Raw genomic sequence first — 13,252 nt, forward strand, 5'->3', positions numbered from 1 at the left:
CTCAAGTGGTTATCAGGAGGATAATGATTCGCTAACAAGAAAGTGATCTTATGGTCTACTTTCCCATGACCTAGAAGGATGGTCGGGTGAAGGTGAAGTTCATTGGGATGAGAACTCTCCAACCTCCGTTAATGGAGCTCGGCCCACTCTTATCATCTGGTGATTTTTCGAGGGTCGGTGATGATATATGATGTTGGATGAGGGATCATAAGTGAATGTCGACCCAAAGCATTCTTGGAGGGGACATGGCTTCTTTATTATTATAGTTCGACCAGAGGAGACCCCAGTGCATCAAGTGGAAATCTTGTGGTGCCTATCATAGGCACATCGATATTTGATCGACGCCAAACTTTAATAATGAACTCTATGTATCTGGGCATATTAACTATGAACTCGTCGTTTATTTGACGCTACCACGATAAGTATAACATAGGAGGTGGGAGACAATAACATTGTTAAATTGAAAGATGGAACATAAATCTTTGGTGTTACCTTTGGTGAACTCACCTTCACTTTCTAGTGTTTCCATTGCGAGTTTGAACCTGGATTTAGGATCCTTCTTCTTCTTTTTCTTCGCGGAGTTAAAAAATGAAGTACAAAACCAACTATGTAAGAATATTAAAACCCTTTGATAAAATATAGGTGGTGAATATTTAAACCTTGAATTTAGTGACCAACTAAAAGAGTGTGAGATTATATCATAACTTACTCCTCCTAGAACACCACAATGGAATGGTGTATCTGAGAGAAAAAACCATGTGAGTGAAACTTTCCGTTAGATATATTTTATATGATGTCAAAACTAGAATGCTTTAGTGTTTATGTATATTGGACGATATACTATGATTCTTAATGTGCATCTTAGTATTAGGAAGCATAAAAACATTTTGGTTGAATGAGTAATTTAGTGTTTATGTATATTGGACGACATCCTATGAGCCTTAATGTGCATCTTAGTATTATGAAGCATAAAAATATTTTGTTTGAATGAGTAATTTAGTGTTTATGTATATTGGACGACATCCTCTGAGTCTTAATATGCATCTTAGCAAGTTGGATTCAACCAAGTGAAAGCTTCGAAGAACAGTGAGTTCAATTGAAGGAGTAATGGTAACCGAAGGATCATCTTGGTAAATCTTAGATGATAATAATTTGCAATTTAGATTTGATAGAGTACAAACTTTGAAGAACGAGGTTTCTTGCAAAGGAATAGTGTGGGACTATGAATCAAATTGGTATTGTTGGATGACTTGATCAATTTCAGATCAAAGGGGGTGATGATGATGATGATCTCTTCCCTTTTTCATCCACATGCACCCACACTCTAATTCTTCTTGCTATCTATTAATTATGAAGGTTTTATGGATAAATTATCTCTTACATGATCATTTACATGCTTGACCCAATGCTTGATAGTTTAGAAAAAAAAATCTTGCTTGAATGCGGAGTGGTGGCCTTGGAGAGTCTCTTTTATTTTCCTCAAATGGTTCATGTGCGAGGTGCTGAGAAGAATAATGAATATGTTCTCGCTTCAACCTCTTCTCATATCTATATAATAGCCAAGCAAACGACTATTCTACCATCCCCTTAATGAAGGAGATCTCCAAAATTCCATTTCCTTTCTTTAAGTGGATAAGTGGTCCAAACATGATTTCACTACATTAGGCATGTACTTGACTTAATATTCCATGTAGAGTTATTGAGAATTTACCAAAATAACCCCAATGGTAAATTGTGATTTTACCTTTGGTATCATAACTCTATCATTTGGCGAATAAGCGGGTTTTAATTCAATGCTTCAGACTGGGATATTACAATCTACCCTCTTAAAATAATTTTATCCTCGAAATTTACACTTCATACTAGCATCTCTTCTTGACATGTTAGTGCACTACAATTAACTTTGCTCAAATTCTTTGTCATCTTGAATCTTTTCCACTTGATTCCCGAGCCTACGATTACTTTCATCTCAACAATTCCTGGTGATAACGCCGTTCCTTATGCCCCAAGGTGAAAAGTCTAACAGTTATCACTGTTTTTCCATAAAATTTTTCTTCCAACTTGTTCCTTCTAGTTTCACATGATGTAGATCCCCAAAGTTCTAGTACGAAACTTCTTGAAATAAGGAATGTTTTGGAAAGTTTTGGTTCTGATATTTTCTGGGCCACATCTTCAAGGATTTTGTAGAGTTTTTGTACGTCTAAATTATCATAAGGAACTATATAAATAGGTAATCTTATTCATTTATTTTGCATCATCCTTTTGTCTCTTCTTCTTGTGTTTTATGTGAGTTTTATTCTGTGCCATAAGTATCATCATATATGACTCTAACAAAATGCCTCCACTCTATAAGTTCTTTTTCAAGAATATTGTTGTGGAAAGTTCAACCTAAAAAATAAAGAAAGGAACGAAATATCCAACCTTAGGGTACTACAACATGTTGTTATGGAGGAAAATTTTCTCAATAACTTCAAGCAGTATGTGCACATCTGCCAAGGGTTTTTAAGGGAATTGTTCATAAAAAATATTGGATTAAGTGTTCCCGAATCTTGTAAGAGAGTTCTACTGCAACCTAAAATTTGAAGATATATCCCTAAAGTCATCTGTAAAAGGAGTAGACATTGATATTCATAGATATCAGTTCGGAGGAACGTTTGAACTTCCATTTTGTGGGGTATCCTATACCTATGATGGACCAATAAAGTTTAAAAAAACTTAATCTTCCCACTACCGTTATTTCTTTTGTCATGAATCAATATGTTTAAAAATAATCGTTTGAATGATATAGCTAAAGGTGAAGGCTATTTCCAATGACAAAATACACAAACTTAATTGAGGCAAATTATCGAATACTTGTGTACAATCAATTTTATTTATAATTTTCTATGATTTTGTTGATTTGAAAAAACAACTACAATCTAATGAATTGTATTCAACATAACAAAACCGTTTTCAAAATGTTATCAACAAAACTTTAACCAAACATATTGATCGCACAATCTATGAATTCAACAATTTGCAAATGAAAAATAAAAAATGATATATATATATATATATTATATATATATATATATATATATATATATATATATATATTATATATATATATATATATAATATATATATATATATATAATATATATATATATATATATATATATACCAGCATTTAAATATATTTTTATCTTAACTTGACAATTTGGGAAAACGTGATGGTTAGGTATTCTACTTCCGTGTAGTAAATCACATGTGTAAGAGTGATTAGTTAAATGTTCTATGAGATGGTCAGAGGTTTTTTAGTTGATAGTCAGACCTTGGTGGATGAATATACACTTCTTGATGAACATTCCAAGACAATCTTGATTGACTAGAAGGAGAGTGAGAGGTTTAATGGTTTATATCGAAACTCCACTTAGATTAGTATCTCATCCTACGTTATTGCATAATTTTCAAAAAAATAAATAATTGGATTGGCCTCGCATCTATACATTTAACACATAGCCCTTGATGAAACGTTATATTAAAAATATTGTCTGATGTATTGACCGCTGGGATTGTATTGTTGTAAAATTTTATCCAATTAAATTCCATATGTTTGTATTAATGTATCAAATACTAATTATTAATACCATTTGGTTATTATTTTAGACGTGTAACTAGTAGGTATTACAATGGTGAAGGTAGTCATAAATAAAATGGGAGGGGAGGATAGTAACTCACATTTTTTTGTTTGGTATGAAAGTAAAATTGAGCCCATAAACTGTCTATAGAGAGAACTGAGTTGGGAGAGTCTTCAATTCGTCAACTGCACCAATGGTCATGGAAGCTCTGCTCAAAATTGCAGTGCTCTTTTTCTTCCTCCATCTCTCCATTCCTGTAAACTCATCTCCTTCCCAACACCTTCAGATCATCAATGCCGAACGCAGGGTAACCTTTCTTCTCCTATTATAATTGAAAATTTCACGGAAATTTCCATTTCTTTGTTGCGTAATAAAGGCACTTGTTTTAGCGCTAGATCTGTACGCACTGTCTAAAAAATTCGAACTTGGGAAATGGGTACATTGATTCGATTGTAGATTCATGCAGAAATTACTTTAGAGGAAAAATCTTGTATAAACTATATGGGGATTTTTATCTAATTGATCTATTAGGTGCGCTTTTTCTATGATTTTTTCCCTCAATCATAGTGAACTACGATTGTTGGAGAATTGTATATCTTCAAGGGTGTTTTTGGGAATCATTCAAATCCTTTGTTTATATATTGTATGACTAATATGCTAATGATCCCTGCAGATTGACCTGAATTCTCACATTATTAAGGTGTACTTGACATTGAAGGTAGTACTTCCACACTATTACTCTTTTCATCATAACTCAATTTTTTCTTCTGTCATTGTTGTTACTTTGCATGTTTGTAAATTGCTTTCTACATTTAGGTTTTAGTAAGGATTGGATTATAGTGAAGCTATGAAACACCAACACTGACATCAGACACACTACTACATTGACTCAGTGACGGTACTGATGATTTGAGAAAATGGATGTTATCCCATGTGTCGGTGTCTGACACTCATCGGACACTGGACATGCATTGTCGATGCTACCGCGCAGAGCAGTCAACAGATCTTTTTATACCTAAATTTAGTGTGTATGCCTGGCTTTATTTCATTAAATTGCCAGCATACAAAAATCTTGTTTCATTATCATTATTGTTCGAATGAACCTTAATTCAGATTCAGTTTATCTCAAAAGTGGTTTTTGATAGAGTTCCAGAGAGAGAGAGAGAACTTTCTGATTTTAAATCTAAGCTGAATTTGATTTGAATGAAAAGCTTACAGATTTGATAGTCCCGATAATATTTATTCTAATATAATGCTTGCTCATCAAACTTTACCTGAGATCTATCATAATGAATCATAGACTTCACAGATTTAACAAACATCAGCACCAACTAACTTCAGAATTCTCTAGAAACTTTAGAATAAACTCTCACCAGTAGCCATACGTGACGGACTAATAGTTTGGTCAAAGCTTAAGCAAAACACCGTGATGGTGTTTGCTCATATATAATAGTATTTTTTTTTTGTTGACATTTTCCCCAGTTTTATCCAACTTGAATAGAGATACCTTTTGCAAACATTTTGGTCATGTATGATTCACATAACTGATTTTTATGGAATCTAACTGGTTTGGAATGGAATGCTCATTTCTATTCCAGTATTTGGCTTGTTAAGGAATGGGATTACGAGGTCCATGGAACCAAAACAGAACTGAATAATATTATAATTAATGAAGTTAGATATAAAAAATCACAATTGTCAATTCATTCCAACATGCATGTAATATATGCATGTTCTCTCATTCTGGGAGGAAGTGGAGATTCTCTTCTGTCTGAAATAAAGAGCTGGAGTGGAATCATTGTTCTAGCGGCAAAGCCAGAAAATTAGTGTAAGAGGTATCAAACGAAACATATATAACATGAAAGAGCTGTGTGGCATTTTAATTAACTTTAATAGGGACATCAAATAAGTATATGAATAAATACTGAGAAAACACACAAACTTGGGCGGGACCATGGCACCCATGTTCCCTTCCTCCTCGGCTCTGCCAGTTACCATTCCATGTGTGCTCCAATCTATTGAAGTTTGTAACTTGATTTGGATTCTTAGACCAACAAATCAGTAGTTGTAATGGCCTATTTTTTTGTTTAATTTCTTTTCTTTTCACTGAATTTATCTATTAAAACATCTATTACAAATTTGGAGACATTGTGTTTCATAGAGCTTTCCTTTCAGGTTGAAAACTCAGGCACTTCTCCTACTTCAGAGGTACATCTTGCTTTTTCCCCTGCTGAAGCCGGACATCTAGCAGTAGTCAAAGCTGCAGCAACTACCGGGAAGAAGAAGAAGAAGACTTATGTTCCTCTTGATGTTAAATCCGCTGAGATACCTGATGGACCAAATGGAACTAAATTTTTCGCTATAACCTTGTTAACTCCACTCGGCAAAGGTGAATCGATAACACTTGAGGTGCTTTACTTATTGACACATTCTCTGGAACCTTTCCCAGAAGAAATTAGTCAATCAGAGCCGCAGTTGGTCTATTTCCATGATAGTGCAATATTATTGTCTCCCTATCATGTCAAGGAACAGACAACTTTCATCAAGACACCAAGTGCTCGGGTAGAATCATTCACAGTATTGGAGCCCACTAAACAAGCTGGTTCAGAGCTAAGATATGGGCCATATGACAGTCAAACCCCGTATTCATATTCTCCTGTAATTGTTCATTTTGAAAATAACAATCCCTTTGCCGTTGTCGAGGAGCTAGAACGTGAAATTGAAATATCTCACTGGGGAAGCATACAGATCACAGAGCGATATAAACTGGTTCATGCTGGTGCTAGACACAAAGGTGTTTTTTCAAGGTATATTTGCTATCTCTTGTTCATTCTTCTTCATGCTCCAGACCTCCATTTTGTTCTTTGAGGAACAATATGTGTCTGGATTAAAAGAATAGAAGAATAATTACTTACATGGCAAAATGATGTCTTCAACATCTTGAAGTAGTTGGAATTTAGATATTTGGCGGCATGACCCACCTCTTAAGCTCTATTTGGTATAATGTAGCAGATAACTGATAAGCTAACTGATAGAGGATTAGCTAGTGGGTTGAAGTTGTAGTGTTTGGTATAATTAGCGGTTGAACTAGATATTAAATATGAAATGACATAAATTTTTTTTTTAATATTTAATTTTTTTCAACTAAGATAATAAATGTAAAATTGACAAAAGATGACGAGCTTATAATAGTTGAAGTAGCTTATAAAAAACACTATAAGCTAGTTTAAAATGCTATAAGGCCATGAGAAAAAATTGTTACCAAATAGGTCTATTTTGGTTAGATGAGTTTATAAGCTTTAGCTATCTGTTATAAGCTTGAAAATTGACATTGTCAAACCGAGCCTTAATATATTTATCTGTTTGTCATTTGTATAAATGTTTTTTGATATGTATTGTACAATAATCAATAGATGAATCATCAAATTGTCTATTTTCTCACAATTCTGATTGATATGATGATTTGGTAACATTGAAATTTATCTCTGCCCTACATGTTTCATTGCAACATTTGGTGGAAAAATAGATCAATCGTTATTTTTAAAGTAGCTAATAGAAGAAAAGGATCTTTGTACTGTTTTAATCACGTAGGCAACCAGTTGTTATTATTACTCTTGTATTAGGATTGTCATGATTTGGAAAAGGCCTAGGTTTTGGCTGCTGCTTTTCAAATGGATCAGCTGACTTCTGGCTTATAAAACATTAACATATAATATATTTTTTGGGTTATGTATAGTTTTAAAATTCTTTGGAATAGTTGTAATATTTTATCCTTTATTTGAATTTTCTTTTATTACATGTAACTGGGGTTTTCTGTTGACAGGGTTGAATATCAAACTAGATCAGGTGCTAGTGGTGTTTCTTCATTTAAAAGTCTTCTTGCAAAACTACCCCCTAGGGTTCACTCAGTATACTACCGGGATGAAATAGGCAATATTTCCTCTTCACATCTACGTACAGATTTTCTAAAGGTGAGATATATCATTTGTATCTTAAAATAGCATGCCTTTTCTCACACCTCTCCTTTAATAATCACGGCATCATTTATTTTCTTTTCTCCTTTTTTTTTCTTTTGCAAGCAATATCATTCTTGTTAACATGACTGCAATCTTTATTATTTGATCTATGGTTATGTATTATTGGATGCCATTAACACCATAGTGAGTCGATAAAAGCAGATGTGTGGAAGTGATGATTTCTTGTAAATGTTTAGTGGGAAAAGATTCTACTATTAGTTGTGTGGATGCTAGAATTCACCAAGGTAGGACACATAGGCAGTCAAGATCGAGATCTTGCATAAGATCGGGAGGGGATAGCAATATCGTAAAACATAAGATCATAGCTAAGATTGGAAGATCCTACCTAGTTGTTTTTGTAAGATCGAGAGGGGGTAGCAAAATCGTAAAACATAAGATCGTAATAAAAATTATAAGATTCTACTAAAACGAAAAAAATAATACTATATATTTAAGGTATTTTTACATGATATATTTTAGTAGGCAAGTGTATTGGTTGGAAAATGACCCTTTTGTCATATTCTTTAGACATGTATAATTGAGTTTTTATACTTTATTTCTGCCACCTTAATTGTTGCGCTTTTGCATCTTGTCATCCTTCTCGGCTTTTGATTGGCCGGAACTGGCCAAGATCGCACAAAATCAACGATTTTACAAAAAATTTCACGATTTGGCTACAACACACGATTTTACTTAGGACCGGGATCGTTGGGGGTGAATGAGATCGTAAAATCATAAGATTTTAAGATCTAAATCGAGATCTTGACAACCTTATAGTGTTGACCAACAAAATGATGAATCTGTTTTATTCCGCCAGGCTTGATCTCATACTTCTTTACATTTTTATTAATCACAGTCAGAACTTGAATTTGAGCCTCGATATCCTCTATTTGGAGGCTGGAAATCCACCTTTCTCATTGGTTATGGGCTACCATTGCAAGACTTCCTTTTTGAGTCTCCGGACGGAAGAAGATACCTCAATTTTACTTATGGTTGCCCTCTTGCTGAGACCGTGGTTGACAAGTTGATTATAAAGGTGGGTGTGATTTTGCATTTGTTATTTGTTACTATCAAGTAAAATTTATGCCTTTTGATTTCAACAGCATCTGCATGCAATACTGGAAGTTAAATTTATCCTTTTTGAACCATTTTATTAGGTTGTGCTTCCAGAGGGATCCAAAAATCCGTCAGCCGTGATTCCTTTTCAAGTAGATCAACATCTAGAGGTAATGTTTTCTTGGAATAATACTGCTTACTCAACACTGGCTTTGTTTCAACTGCACAAATTGCATATGCAGCTTCAGCAGTATTTGACTTAAAAAGTTTGTTTAGAGGGGTCAACCTTTGATGGACAACCGTGTCATAGCATTTCTCTGTCTTATGATGAGACCATTGTCTAATATAGGGTCTGTTTGTTACAAGTTATAAAAAAATGATTTTGACAATCAATAATTTTAAGAAAAGTAGAAGTTTCCCTAAGATGATTTATATTTCTTTCTTCTCTGGATATAGTTGTTTGTGCTAGTGATGAATTTCACTTGTTATCTTTATAGCAGCTAAAAAGGTTTTATCTTTGAACTTTTGTAGACCAAGTATTCATACCTTGACATTGTGGGAAGGACTGTGGTGATTCTAGAAAAGAGAAATGTTGTTCCCGAGCATAACATCCCTTTCCAGGTATCACCAAACCCAATTCTAAGATATCTTTCTTAAACCGATTTTGAACTTGGCTGTTTCATGCTCTAACCATGTTTTTGTTGTGGGGGTAGGTATACTACAATTTTAACCCTATATTCATGCTTGCTGAGCCATTGATGCTGGTATCTGTTTTTTTCCTGCTTTTTGCGGCGTCTGTGGCATATTTACATATGGATATTTCCATTCGCAAGTCATGAACATCTCTAGCTAGTATTCTGAAAGGTATGTGTTAAATTCTCACTTTAAACTGTTGCTATTTTATGATTAAAACAATCCTTCTAAGAAATTCAAATATTTTTGTTTGTTTGACAGGCGGCACGGGACTGAGCAGATCAACCATGTATGGAGTTTAGCAGTTATAGTTATGCTTGTTTGTAATACTTTCCTCTCCTAGCAATTTGATCTTAAGCCATGTTTCTAAACTAGTGATGAGCCATTACTACCATTTAAGAAACATAGGATATGTTAGTTGAGTAAGAAACTTACATGATGTTGTTCATTTCCAGGTATTAGAAACATTTTAATTTTATACTTGGTAATCAATACACGAACTGAAATTAAAAACATCTCTTACATGATCTTCCCTCACCGTCTCTCACTAGTGGGATGTTATATGTTCGAATCCAGATCGTGATATCCCTGCACAACTACTAATAGCGTTGTCTGTTGTCTTAAATCTTAGTCTTACCTATAAAGCATTCCGTTTTCATCAACTTTTAATGAAAATAAACTACACAAACAATATTTTGCGTTTATACATTGTTTATAAAAGGTTTTGTTTTGATCATGTATTACACAAATTGATGCAAGTATTTTCTGTTTTAAAATTACTATTGTTTAAAATCTTTACAAATGTTAAAGAAAAATAATAAATACTTTATCAATTTCTTTTTAAATGTCATTATTTTTATAATTTTTTGTTTTTTTAAATTATAACTTTAAAATAATATTAATTATATTTTTGTTAAAATTATCGTTGCAAATTCAAAATAGTATTAATTATATTTTTGTTAAAATTATTGTTAAATAATTATTACAGAGAAAAAAATTGAAAGCAATTTTGATTGAAAACACCAATGCAGACATAGCTTTCGTTTGCTGAAAATTTGTAAGGGCAGACACTAGTTTCCAAGCGTGCCATAGGTAATTAATCTGAGTAGTTGAGTCTAATTCGTGGGTTTGGAGGTTAAATATAATATATGTGGTTATAGTATAGTATTTTATAAATTAATAATATGTTAATGATAAATACTCTTTTATTATTTTATTTAAAATTAAATATTAAATGTTTTTTTTTATATTTTTTAAAAAATTGTTTTTCGAAACCATCTCCTTTTCTTTTTTTCAAATTTTTAAACAAAGTTTATCCGATTGTTTAATATAATCTTAGAATTTTTAAACAAAGTTTATCCGATTATTTTTAAACAAATTTCTAAAACTATATCGGTTTGAAATCAACTTTCGGATATGCACCCAATACAATGTTATTTAATAGGCATCCAATGTTAAAATATTATTTAATAGGCATCCAATGTTAAAATGAGTGGATTCAAACAATAAAATCAGGGATAGTAAAATCTAGAAAAACCCTTAATATAACTCACATTATATTTTTCATCCGCTTTTAGTATCTTTTCAAACAAAATAACAAATATCTCAATTCTCCCTCTTTAATGCAATGTCGTTAACCAATGTTTGCTATCTTCAATACGGTGGATCTAGGGGGTTCAACATGTTAAGCACTCAAACATCCAAGTTAGTTTATGATTCTAGATAGTGATAGTGAAAATGAAGATTAAAGATTATGTACATAAAAATCCTTAAGGAAAATATTTATACCTTGGCCTAACGGGACAAGTTTGATAATGTGTCTTGTGCTATTGGGTCATTGGCCGACGCGGAGCACTGGGTCCCGAGACTTTGGTCGACATAGAACACTGGATCCCGGGTCTTTGACCGACATGAAAAAGTTACCCCTAAACTCGTCGGACATGTTTGATGCTAGGGGGAGTCTTCTAGTAATCGTGGCCGACCTTTGAGGATGTTTGTCTAGGCGTCAGATGGCATGTGCCGCTTTGGTTTTTCCAAAGCTTGATGGCGATGTGAGCATTAAATACAATCTCATTATTGAAACATTTCGTCGTTATCCTTTGACGTGTGACCTGAAAAGGTATGAGGTGATGTGGCACAGTTTCCGTGTACTCGAGTACACTTAAGTACGAATGTCTTCCCCAGATGAATTATGACATTTGATTTAACATTGTTCCCTGCTTTTGACTTGATCCGTTCGATTGCATTTCTCTATATAAAGATGGGGAGAGATTGTGGAAATTTTTTTGACCGTCTCGTAGATTGAGTATCCTTTGTCTCTTTGAGTCATTCCCACTTATCTGAAAGCACTTTTCTTCTAGAGTAACCGTCATTGCACGTTTATAACTTCAAAGCATAAAAGCTTCGACTTTTCAACCCTCTCCCTTGCTTCAACACTTTCACCCTAAAATTTCAAGGTATCTTCTCTTCACAAATGCCATCACAAGAGATCTAGCAAGTTTAGAAGAGCATATGTTGCTTGGGAGAACGCAAGTGATAAAAGCTCTACTTCAAATATAGAATCGACCCAAATTTACCTCATGAAAAATAGAAAGAAGAAGAAATATATAAGTCTTTCTAAACATAAAATTATTAATGACTTATTTTATCTTCAATTACAATTTTTTTTTGAAGATCTTCGTATAGAGAACCTTAAATGTCTTTAACAAATTAACTTCAAAATACATTACTTATAGGACGAAAAACATATTTAACATTATTCAGATTTGTCAAACTATTACATTTAAAACAATTTTTAAATTATTTATATTGTTTTATTTCAACTATATCAAGTTTAATTTTATATATATATATATATTATATATATATATATATATATATATATATATATATATATATTTAATGAAAGACAAGAATTTCCCGCTAGGGATGTTTGTTGATTATTCTGTTTTAGATAGTGTAGTTCCTAACGACCAAATCATGGCGGGACAAACAAAAGAAGCTGTCATCTGTTTCCTATTTCAGCATTTCAACCAGGACCACCATCAATTACCATGCTGCCCTTTCGTGTGCTACATAAATGTAACCTAAACTGTAATTATAAACTGTGTTTAAAAATCGTACCCTTTGATAGCACTGAGTCACAAATTTGTTGGTTAAATTACGGATTATTGGGTCGAACGGTATAGTTTAATTGAATAATTCAGTTGGATAAATTGATTTTTATTATACAATTATATAATTATTAAATCAATCAAATTAGATGATTTAAAAAATCATTAATATTTACAAAATTTTATATTTTTAAAATATCATAATTTTATAGATTTATTATTTAAATATATTCATCACACGCAATAAAATATACAATTTTAAAATAAAATCTAATTATAGCATAAATTGAATAATAAAATAATTGTTAGTATTTAATAAATTTAATTATAAGAAAAGAAAGTTATTTTAAATAAATTTTATTCAAAATCTATTTATATTTTAATTTTAATTTAAAAGAAAATATAAAAAGAGATGTCATTCTAAAAAAAAATTTACACGTCTTTAATTTTTTACTATTATTGATTTTAATAGATTCTGATCAATTATCACTAATTTAATAATTTATTCGATTCAACAATCAGTTTAATCTAATTTTTAAAATATGGATTATTTGATTAATTTCGCATGCATCATTTTCTAACAGCCAATATATAATCTTACATAATCTTACATTAAAATAAAAATTTATAAATTAAAATAAAAAACATGGTCTAAATGAATAAAAAGAATATTCATGGCTTTGGAGCAAAAGAAAGAAAGGGCAATATCGTAAACTCAAGTATTCTCGTACATGTACATCGCAAAAACATGCGA

At 32.2% G+C, this 13,252-nt stretch overlaps 1 protein-coding gene across 1 annotated transcript; it reads left to right on the top strand.

Moving 5' to 3' along the window:
- Window positions 1-3,672: 3,672 nt before the first annotated feature.
- LOC127098646 (dolichyl-diphosphooligosaccharide--protein glycosyltransferase subunit 1B) lies at window positions 3,673-9,900 on the top strand. Its single transcript, XM_051037293.1, has 9 exons — window positions 3,673-3,927; window positions 4,294-4,338; window positions 5,796-6,427; window positions 7,444-7,591; window positions 8,493-8,672; window positions 8,794-8,862; window positions 9,224-9,313; window positions 9,406-9,556; window positions 9,647-9,900. The coding sequence occupies exons 1-8, from the start codon at window positions 3,814-3,816 to the stop codon at window positions 9,529-9,531; spliced, it is 1,404 nt and encodes a 467-aa protein (XP_050893250.1). The 5' UTR covers window positions 3,673-3,813; the 3' UTR covers window positions 9,532-9,556; window positions 9,647-9,900.
- Window positions 9,901-13,252: the final 3,352 nt, after the last annotated feature.

This window comes from Lathyrus oleraceus, chromosome 6 (genome assembly GCF_024323335.1).
Source record: "Lathyrus oleraceus cultivar Zhongwan6 chromosome 6, CAAS_Psat_ZW6_1.0, whole genome shotgun sequence".
In the NCBI taxonomy this organism is placed as follows: domain Eukaryota; kingdom Viridiplantae; phylum Streptophyta; class Magnoliopsida; order Fabales; family Fabaceae; genus Lathyrus; species Lathyrus oleraceus.

What these genes read in the sequence shown, in the direction of transcription:
- LOC127098646 (XM_051037293.1), top strand. Translation starts at nt 3,814, where the DNA reads ATGGTCATGGAAGCTCTGCTCAAAATTGCAGTGCTCTTTTTCTTCCTC. An exon ending in TCATCAATGCCGAACGCAGG is followed by an intron (nt 3,928 to 4,293) that starts GTAACCTTTCTT and finishes TGATCCCTGCAG; the next exon opens with ATTGACCTGAATTCTCACAT. An exon ending in AGCATAACATCCCTTTCCAG is followed by an intron (nt 9,314 to 9,405) that starts GTATCACCAAAC and finishes TTGTGGGGGTAG; the next exon opens with GTATACTACAATTTTAACCC.